The 11269-nt window shown below is 23.1% G+C and overlaps 2 protein-coding genes and 1 further gene across 4 annotated transcripts; 2 read left to right on the top strand and 1 right to left on the bottom strand.

The window, feature by feature from the left end:
* Positions 1-2008: 2008 nt before the first annotated feature.
* Bm16796 lies at positions 2009-2102 on the bottom strand. The gene has a single exon (XR_006228103.1). The product of XR_006228103.1 is annotated as a pre-microRNA Bm16796 (primary transcript).
* Positions 2103-3669: 1567 nt separating this feature from the next.
* On the top strand, positions 3670-6751 carry Bm6986 (Uncharacterized protein; the record flags this gene model as incomplete). The annotated part of the gene is made up of 5 exons (XM_043076343.1): positions 3670-3780; positions 4326-4521; positions 5115-5328; positions 5825-6024; positions 6684-6751. The coding sequence occupies 5 exons, from the start codon at positions 3670-3672 to the stop codon at positions 6749-6751; spliced, it is 789 nt and encodes a 262-aa protein (XP_042932277.1).
* A 1338-nt stretch (positions 6752-8089) lies between these two features.
* Positions 8090-11018, top strand: Bm1145 (Uncharacterized protein; the record flags this gene model as incomplete). 2 transcript variants are annotated; one of them, XM_043076341.1, is made up of 8 exons in its annotated part: positions 8090-8092; positions 8281-8395; positions 9139-9339; positions 9653-9706; positions 10009-10088; positions 10276-10336; positions 10565-10621; positions 11017-11018. In XM_043076341.1, coding segments are annotated over 8 exons (573 nt in total). The 2 variants fall into 2 exon arrangements, with proteins under 2 accessions (XP_042932275.1, XP_042932276.1); XM_043076342.1 differs by lacking the exon at positions 11017-11018 and adding an exon at positions 10738-10793.
* Between the last annotated feature and the right edge of the window lie 251 nt (positions 11019-11269).

Here is an 11269-nt window from a genome sequence, read left to right as displayed (position 1 = left end):
ATTCACTTTTTTCACATTTCTATCAAATATTTTTATTCTAATAGAATGATCAAAGAAATTGATTGATGAAGTAAGAAGTCAATGAATAATCGATTAATCAGTGATTTTTTTTTTTATTTTTTGTTTAATAATAATTTTACAAATTTTGAAAAATTAAAAAATATTAAAATATAACATTTTCGATGCTAAAACAATTCTTTTTCTTATACTGAAAATATATTTTTTCTTTCAATTCAATTTTTTAGAAATGAAATTATAAAGAGTGCAAAAAAAAACGAGAAAAATCATTTAGGAAAAAAATTTTGTGTAAAAAAATGTTTTGGAAGGAACAATTGAAAAAAAAAAAAAGAAAAGAAATTGAAAAACATAGACAGAATGTCTTTATATAATAGAAAAGTGATAAATAGATAAATGGAAAAAAATAAAAAAAGAAACGAGTACTAATGAAATGTATTAATTATTAGTGACCTACATCAGTTATTTATTTATATTTGTATCAATCGTTTTCCTGTAAGAAAAGAAGAAGTGATAACCAGGAAATATGTCCAGAAATGATTTATATTTTTATTTATTTTATTTTAATTTTTTTTTTTTTTGGATACTTATAAATTTTATAAGCAGAAATAAATCTTGACCAAACATTTTAAATGTAAAGAATACGTTCTGGAAAAAAAAGAAAAAAAATTACAATGTATAAAATAATAATAATAGCATTAGCATATACAAAATATAAATGAAATTTAAAATTTTTAAACTTTTTTCAGAAAAAAAAAAGAACATAAATAAATGATATAAATTGATTACTTCAAGAATTAAGCTAACAGTAATAATGTACATTCAAATATTGATAAATAAAAATCATTGATCTTTCTAAATGTAATAAAGTTTTTTCTTTTTTCCTTTTGTATATGAATATTTATTAAAAATTAATGCAAATGTTTATTTTATTTATTTATTAATTTTTTTTTTTCTTTGGGAGAATTATAAAAAATGTAAGAGTTGTTAACTAAGTAAGATAATAAATGGAAAGGAGTAATGATGATAAAATATGAAAAATTAATAAATGAAATCACCAAAACAAACATAAAACTATAATTTCTTTTTTTTTTTTTTTTTAAATAAAAAAAAAATTTCTACTAGAAATTAATTTAAATACCATTTATTTATAGTTTTATAATCATAAATTGATTCTGTATTGGCAGAATCGATAAATCGAACTTTATTTGCATTTTTTTTACTAAAGAAATATAAGTGAAATAAATTGACAAGTAGAATTCCTTTCACTAAATGATGCTAATTTTCTTTTCTTTTATTAAATTTATTGTTCTTATTATTAAAATTTCTATCATTCATTTTTCTATTATTATTATTTTTTATTATTAAACTGCAATAGTGCAACACTAATAAATCCCAAATAATTGAAATAGTAAAATTATTTTTCCTAAAGATTGATTCAGTTTATTAAAATTTTTGGATGTTTTACTTAAATTTTTTTTTTAGCTTAAATTATAATTAAGCTTAACTTAATGTTTACTACATTCCATCGTTACAAGTAATAGGGGAATTGTCCTGCAAGTATTCTTTATCCTAATCCTTTCATAGCATAAATCTAAATTTACTTATCGTATGCTACTCTCATCTCATATTAATTAACTAGCATCATTAATTTTTCTGTTTTAGCATATATGCCAAAATTAATTGATAATTAAAATCAAATAATTTTATTAAAGTAATTGTATCAATCACATTAAAATCTCATCAACATACCATTTTTTTTTAAAAGAGAAAAAACGATGAAAGAAACTGAAAGACATTTTATAATTCAAAAATCAAAATATTAACTGATTGAAAATTTTTATATTTTATTAAAAATCCAAAAAATCCGTGAAAATTTCACATTTTATTAAAACAATAAAAATTTCGTAAATTTTATTGCAATTCATTATCGTTATTATTGCTTTTCGTTTCGTATTTTTTTTGTTTTAACTTTTGTTAATTTTTATATGTGTAGGCACACACACACACACACACACACTAATGTATGTATGCATGTATGTATGTATGTATGTGTGTGTGTGTGTGTGTGTGTGCACAATTATTTTACACATTTTTTTTTTTTCAAATTCGCAATATTTTTGAAAATTTCAAATCATATATTCTTTGACACTTAACACATTTTCGACTAAATCCATCATTATACAAATGTCAACATATGTTATGAAACAGTACTACCCTGTATGTGTGTATGTGTATGTGTGTGTGTCTGTCTGTCTGTCTATGTATGTGTTTGGGAAACTATTTGATCGAAAAAAAAAAAAAAAACTTTTCTACAATTACTTTTTTTCCTAATTAACAAACAACTCTTCTAGTAATTCATTATCATCTTTCATCCATCTTTATTTACCTTCTTCTTACTTCTCTCTTCCTCTCTCTCTCTCCCTCTCTCTCCTCTCTCTCTCTCTCCCTCTGTCAACGATAATGTCACCATTCACCATTTCACTTATTATTTTCACTTTTTTTTTTTTAATTAAATAATTTTTTTCTGTTGAAAGAAAGAAATTCAATTGCTTTACTGCACTTTTCATTTTATTTTGTCTAAAACTTTTCGTTTTTTTTTTTTGTTCTAAATTTTTTTTTTAAACTTTACAAACAAATTTTTTCACTCTTGTTTTCAATGTCATACACTTCAATTTTATCGATTTTGCTAACACTGCAGTAAAGTTTCAATGCTCAATAGTGTATGTGTGTTATCTATGTATGTGCGTGTATCTACGTGTGTTTGTATGTGTGTATGTCATGCGTGTGCATGTTTATGTATTACATGCGTACGTACGTGTATGTGCATATCTATGCGTGTATATATGTGTATGTATGTGAGCGTTGTATGTGTAAGCATGTGTACCCGTATGTGTGTATGTCCGTGTCCGTGTCTGTGTTGTACGTGTGCGTGTGTGTGTGTATGTGTCTGTTTGTATGTGTGCTTTTCGCAATAAATCTTTTTGACATTAAAGTGCTACAGATAGATATGTCTCATACGATTTTATTTGAGCAAAATGGCTTTGTCAGTATTTATCTTTTCATAATATTTATATTTATTTGTCTTACTGTTAAATTTTTGCTAATAAAATCAATTTTAAAAAAAAATTTTAAAAATTTTTAAAAAAAAATTTCATTGGTTATTATTAGAAAAAATTTTTTATTTTTAAGGAATAATTTTTACAGTTTAATTTCAATTTTAAATGCTGGAAATTATAATATTAATCCAATTTTAACTAACATGAAATATTAATTATTTACAGTGTTTGAAGTAATTTATTAATTCCAAAATTACATTCATATAAATTTTAGTTATAAATATGAATTCACATTAAAATGGTTTAGAATTGCTGTCTGATAAATTTGCTATGAGTTCGAATTAGATGACAACACAGTATAAAAATTATGAAATGAAATGATATTAAAAATAGTATAGTAAATCAAATTGGATTCCAATTTCTTTTTTAAATGATTGATAGCTTAAATTCGTAATCGCTAATTCACTCAAAGATTTGCCTTTCTTTTTTTTTTTTTTTTTTGTAATAGAAATTAAATTTCAAATTTTTAGGCGTGAATTGAAGATCGGATTTCTGCCATTTTGCAAAATGTTAAAAGCTTAATGAGAAATTGTTAATGGACAAAAAAATTGTTAAATCATACGAATGCGAAAATATGCTAAATAGCAATGAACAAACGAATTCCAGTATTATTCGATGTCCGATACCAACAGCACCATTAATTGAAGTAACAATTTATATTTCTCAGATTAATGAGTCCTAAATTTAATCATATCAATTAATATTTAGGATATTTCAGAAAATTTTTCACTTTTGAAAAGTTTAGGAAGATTTAATAGTAATTTAAAGACTTAATAGTAAACTTTGATTTAATCATTTCGATTAGTTGATTAATTAATTATTAATTAATAAGAAATTAAGTTATCGATTAAATAGAAAAACAGTTAATCAAAAGAGCAAAAAGTTACTGCTGAAGCAGTAAAAATTTTGTCAATCATACGAGCAAATAATTCATTAATTAATTTCTTTGTTCAGCTTATTTTTTTCTTTTAATAAGTTTTGTATATTGAAACTTTAGATGTTTGCGTACGTATTTGTTCACGTTTTGCGTCATAAAAACTTCATACGTTTTTTTCTTCAAATTTTAACCGTTTAAAAATTGTAAAATATGCATAAAAAATTTAATAAAAATTTTTGGTATAATAGAATTTTGCTTTTTTGCATTAATTTTTATTGGAACTGTATTAGAACCTTTTACTAAAACTTTATTAGAACTGTGATGATTCGCCTTATTCCGTAACTGTTTTACGTGATCCACCGCCGTACAGTCCGCCATTGCTATCACATTCGAATGCGGAACCATTTTTGACGGGAATTTCCCAAAAACAAAGCGGGAAATCACGACAATTACGTCGATGTGATACTGATATGATGTTCAAAGTTGCATTATTTGGTGGGATAATTGCGGGTAGAGTCATTTTAAAAATAATTTTCTTTAATTAGTATGTTTTAAAATAACAATTAAAAAAAAGTGAAACAAATTCTCCAATAAAGTACAAAATAGTTCGCATACTGACTTCAAGCTTACAAATTATTTTAAATATTATGCAAATTATAAGAAGTATTCACTTTTCTCTTTTGTCATTTTATTCAAATACTAACTTTTTCTTCCGTGAAATTTAATCTGTAAATCTTTGTATGATATCGAAATGGTAGTAGTTAGATTAATAAATCAAAGTCTATCACAGTTTTTGATGTTTGAAATTTTAATTTGATATAAACTAAAACTACTGTGCAAACAATTAAATAATGGATGGATTTTAATGATTTTAGATTCTGTTAATCTTGTTGACATTTTTGTGTCACCAACTGAAATTAGGATACATGATATGCTAAAAATTTTTTGGAATGCATAAAATAAAAAGAAAAAGAAGAGGCGAAATTATATAGTATTGATGAAGATTTATGTGTGTTTAAATTACTTAACAAATAAAATTTCAGTTATATGATAACTAATTTATTTGTTGAATAAATTCTACAAAAGAAAAAAAAATTTTTTAGCTTTTATGCTAGCTGGCGGTATTTGGTGCTTATACGATTCATCACCATATTGTCCGTACTTTTCCGCCATTTGGACATCAATCGTATTTATTGTAAATGCTTTGGTTGGTATTGTAGCTGCAAAACGTGGTACCGTAAACCTCTTTGTTGCTTATTTGGTGCTTTCATTAATATCCGTAATGCTATGTGCTATTAGCGCTACCATCTCGGCTAGGTAATCAAATATTAGCTGCCATTTCAAAAAAAAAAAAAATTGAATTGAAATCTGTTACAGATATATAATGCATTTTAATAATAATTAATTAATTAATTAAACCTTAGCGTATATATATTTTTATTAAATATATTTTAAATTCTAACGATGGAATTATTATTATTGTATAGATTGTCAATAATTAATAAATTAATCGTCAAATATATTATTCTAGAAATTTCCAAGTTATTATAGATCAGAAATTAGTTTAGATATTTGTTATGTAAGAATGAAAATGTAAATGAATAAGTAATATTAAAATTATACATATTTTGTAGAAGATTATTTGATTGAAAAACTAAATATAAAATAAGATTTAAATAAATTTCAAATTGTTCTAAAATGATTTTAGAATTAAAAGTATGAACTTCATAAATAAATAAATATTTATATATATATATATATATATATATATATATTTTTTCACCTAGAATATTCGATTTTGAAATTATTGTAGGAATTGGTCTTTGATCGGTACTTATCAACATCCAAAAATTGATCGTAATGAAGCATTTTGTTTGATCGGTGAATATGATGCTTCTCGAGCACGATATATTTTAACACAAATGAATCGTTACGATTTTAGACAGTGCTTATTTCAACTTAAAGTAGGTATTGGCATCAACAGTATACAATTTATTATTGCTATTATTGAAGGTTTGACTCTTTTATTTTAATTCATTTTTAAAATTATCATTTAATATATATTTCGAAATATAAAGGGAATTAAAATTTTTAATTCATCTAATAAATTCATGCATAATTGACGGATTATTAGAATTTATTTCTAGTAATGTGAGAAAAAAAATGATTTTTTTTGATATTAGTCATACAAAAAAAAAAAAAATAGAATACAATAATTTTATTATATTATAACTGTTAAATGTTACACCTTCAATTTTCCTAGTAATTTCGAATTTTTATTTCTTTCTTGTAATTATTTTAGCAATTAATTTTTGAGAGTAATAAACGAGATTGTAAACAATATTTTGGTATTTGTCCTACAAATAAGATTAATTTCTGTAGTACATATTTTCATTTTCAATATATGTGATTAAGTAATTCGATAATCCAATTAATGATTAAATTAGTAGATGAATTATATTATACTAATATTATATAACATTTTCAAAAATATTATTAATCGTTTTTCCCCTGTGCAATAGTAGCGCTAGGTATTGCCATTATCATTAGATTAATAATGTAAGTATGTTATTTCAGGCTGACAGAATATTCATTTCTAATTATATTTTATATGAATATTTATTTTTAATATTATTATGGTATAATGTTGTAATATTTTATTTAAATTTCAGCAATTCTTAATTTTCTTTCGTCAGTTCTATGCTGTAAACAAATATGTACGAAATGTTTTGGTACCTAATCATTTTATTATAATTAATTCACGACAATTTATTCAACGAACTTTCCCGTTTATTGTCCATTTCTCACGAATGATCAGTATATTAGAATTCGAATGTATTGATTCAAACAATGATAATCATTTTTATTAGTTAATATTTATTCTATATCAATCTAATAAGGTTTCTTTTTAAATTTATAGTAAAATTGTAACAAATTGTAAAATTTGTAGCACTGAAATTAGTCCACTGATAAGGAAATATTTTAAAAAAAAACGCTGTTGTTGCAATACTAATACTTCTTATAATTATTTATGCTTATATTATTATTATTATTACTCATGCTGTCTATAATTAAAATGTTTTAAATGAAATGATATGTTATCATTCCATGATAACAAATACCATTTCATGTTATCATTCTGTGATAACAGTTACAATTGTATCCATACAGCATAATCTTCAACCATGCATAAGTTGTTACATTACTTCTTCGTTATGTTTAATCAAACTTTTCTCGTTTTAATTGCATTTCTTTTTTTTTTAAAGAAATGATATTTATTATCATAAATATCATTCCATCATATTTATGTATTCTTAAAATAAGCCAGTTAAAATTAAAATGATTAATTAATTAAGAGTTTACTACTTATTTTTAAATTATAATTTAAAGTTAATTATAAAGAATGCAAAAAAAAGGAGGAAAAAGAAAAACGACTTTATATCTAATAAACTTCAACTTTTTTTATTTTAATTGTTCAACAAAATAAAAACATATGATTAAAGTGTTAGAAACTAATATGAAATAAATTGTTATTTTCACTTAATTATTTGTCTCTTAATTATGCATTCTATTTTTCTATGAAATCGAATAATAATAAACTACTGCTTTCCAAAAAAGAAATATATATATATGTATAAATTTTTGAAAATTTTGCATAATATTAATTGAATAAAAACTTATCAATTTGTCATTTTCAACAGTTTTTTCATTTCAAAATGTTACAAATAGTAATTTTTCTCAATTATGCTATGTTTCTTTTCAAAAAATTTGACATTATTTGGGCAATGCAAACAACTGAAGGAGAAATAGCTAAAGATGAAGTAGAAAAATTTTAATTCTATCAATCGTTTTGCTTTTTTTCGGATGGAAAAGCATAAAACTGAATGCTTACTTGATAATTTTCAATTTTTCTTTCTAAAATCTTGCTAAAAATTTGAAATAAAATTGTGTTCCATTTAATTCTTCAAAATTACTACCATTAATATCGAATATTGAAATCTTCGTATTTTTGATTTCGGATTACTCAAATGATCAAATAGAAAATGAAAATCATTGTTACAAATGGGTGCCATTTGTAATGGTATGTATTATATGTAAACATTGTAATTCAAACATAAAATTTATTTTTGCTATAATTGATTTAACATGAAGTGCTAAATCAAATTAAATTAAATATAAAATAAAGCATTAATTGAATCCATTAGAATATTCTATAGTGCTATACATTTATTATTAAAATTAATGAAGCATTTCTCTTCGTTTTTTTAGGTAAATGAAAGTACTCGAGAAACATTTGATAGTGATTTATGCAGAAAATATGAACGGCATAGTCTTTTCATTGAATCAAATGATGAATGGAAATTTATTAAAAAGCTTATTACAAGTATTTTTGTGCTACTAAGAAAGCTTTTATAAAATTTTATGTTGAATTTAAGATTTTTTTTTTATTCAAAATACACCAATAACTCCTTTTTCTTAAATAAATTTCATATTTTTTAAAAAATATTTTCAAAAATCAATTATTAGAAAAAAGCACTATGGCCAATTTTTTTTTTTTTTTTTTTAAATAATATATTAAAATCTTGTCCTTTTCCTCACTTTCATAAAATTAAAAAATGGAGATTAAAAGTTAGGATTGAAAATGTTTAAAAAGAAATCAGTTGTAAATTTTAGTACTGCCAGCAAAATTCTGATTGTTTACAATGCATTCTTAACCAATCTACTTTTCATAAAGACTTTAAAAAATTGATAAGCAAATCACATTATGAGAAATTTTTTCAACGATCTATTGCAAATTGATAATCTTCAATCTCCAAACTTATCAGTTATGCTTGGAATTTCGTAAAACATTTTCGTTTTTTTCTCACATGAATACTAACTTTTTTTCATTCTTTCTTTTTGCTTAAATTATGTTCTATTTTTCATTCTTCCTTTTTGCTTAAATTATGTTCTATTTTTCATTCTTTCTTTTTGCTTAAATTATGTTCTATACTTGCTCTGCACTAATAGTTTGCTTAAAATAATATTTAAATCGAATTAAATATAATAAATTTTAAACTTGCTATCTTTTTTTATTTCTATTTTCTTTTTTTTTTACACGGTGATAAAAAAAGAATAAATTTGCAGAAGCTTCGTTTGAGTTTATTGCTGAAATGAAAGTTAACAATACCGTAGGTTTAAAAGTATTATTGGATGGCGTAGAACGTTTTGGAAAAATAAATCCAAAATTGATATATGATAAATATTTGAAAGATTATCAAATTCATCGTGATAACAATGCACCATGCAAACGTTATGCTATAGTTGCTCATTGGCTTGAATTAAGTGGTAGGTGATGTGATCAATTATTTTTGAATTAACACTCTGTTTGCATCTATTATAGTAATTGCATTGTTCGTTTCCATGCCTACTTTTATCCTTCATTAAACTTATCAATTTTCTTACTTCTAAAATGTAATTGATTAATTTTCAAAAATTTATCTCAACTTTAACAACTGTAATTTGTCAAAAGTTATTGAGAAACTTATTTTACACAAAAATTAGCAAAGTTAAATTGAAATTTTAATTCGTAATAAATCGATTAAATTGTATAAAGCAAAATTAGTTCATCTTAAATTGGTAATTTTTCATGGAAATAAAGAAATCACGCGAAGACTGAAAGCTATGAAATTTGTTGACAGAAAACTGCCAAACGGTATATAAAAATATAAGTTTATCATAATAATAATAATTTAGTAATAAGGAAGTGTTCATTTAGTTATTAATGATCAGTATAAAAGAAAAAAGATATCTGATAAAATGCTGCGTACAGTTATTGCAAACAGTACTGCATGTACCATGATTCGAAAATTTGATTATGATATCAAAATATGTAAAAACACTTTGATATATAATATATAAAAAACATAAATAATGAAGCGTATGAATAAAGAATTATGCAAAAAATTATAAAAGTGTGAATAAAATCTTATAATAATTAAATTAATCAATTTCTAGGAACAGTGAGCATATCAGTACAATCAATTTCATGTACAGAATTGAAAAATCATATATGGCATGTCATATGCAAACGACATGTGAGTTCAAAAAATATATAATATCAAACTTACAATAAATTATTAAAAATAATGCATAGTAATATTAACAATCTATTTGATTAAAGTATTTATCATGTAAAAAAGATAAAGAATTTAAGAAAAAAAAAATCCTTGATTAAATTGAAAAATAATTGTGTAAAGAATTCAGTAAATAAGATTATTTAAGTGTTTCCCATATTTGGAAGAAACAACTATAACAACCAGAGATTTCACTGTTTATGGAAGAGGTATTATCAATTAAGAAATATAATGAAGTAGCTAATATTTATTTATACGAAACAAATCATGATACATAAATATTAATCCATATCCAAATATGAGCGTTATGAGAAAGCAATTATGAGCATAAATTCTTAAGTGAAAAGATTTAGAATACTTCACTCTTGTAAAATGCTGGCTAATTAAAATATAAATGTTACTGGTAACTTTAAGAAATGCTTCATTCTTGTATTCAGGTTATTTGGCAGAAAATTTCTGGATATCCTCTGCTTCCATCTCGTACACAGCAAGTTGTAAGTTTCATACATTAGAAAATATTACTTCTTGGAAGAAATTTAAATTCAAACTGTGAATAATTTTTTTTCTTCTCCATTTATTATACTGGAAATCGGTCAGAAATGCTTTCCAGGTTGTCTACGACAAAAAATGCTTCTGCCACTCTTAATGTATTATTACTATAGTTAAAAATTATTTAAAAAAAAATATTATTGAATAAATTTCCAATTTCAATCCATATTGAATGTGATCAAGTATTATCATTTAGTTATTAAAATTTAGCAGAAAATTCTTTTCATCAGTTAAACAAGAATGTGTCTATCTGATTTATGTGAAGATATATCCGCCACTTATTTCATAAAAATGATTGCGGTTATTGTGCAAATAATTAATGCAAAATAATGAATTTAAGAAGATACACGAGAAGAAAAGTAAGTGGAATAAAAGAAGTGAGAATGGAACTATCAGTTGTAAAATTCTAAAAGATTTCAAATTTGTTCTAATTTTTTTATTCCGAGAAAAAATTTTTTCATTATGAAATTGTCTCTTCATAATAACCATTTTTTAACTCCGTCAATTATCTTATCTTCTATTATATTAAAATTTAATATAAGGAAGTTCTTTTTTGGCAAAGAGTAAAAAAAAAAAAAAAATTATACCTCAAC

The sequence above is a fragment of the Brugia malayi genome, assembly GCF_000002995.4.
Source record: "Brugia malayi strain FR3 genome assembly, contig: Bm_v4_Chr1_scaffold_001, whole genome shotgun sequence".
In the NCBI taxonomy this organism is placed as follows: Eukaryota; Metazoa; Nematoda; class Chromadorea; order Rhabditida; family Onchocercidae; genus Brugia; species Brugia malayi.
Note: the sequence above shows the minus strand (reverse complement) of the source record. Positions and strands in the feature narration are given on the sequence as shown.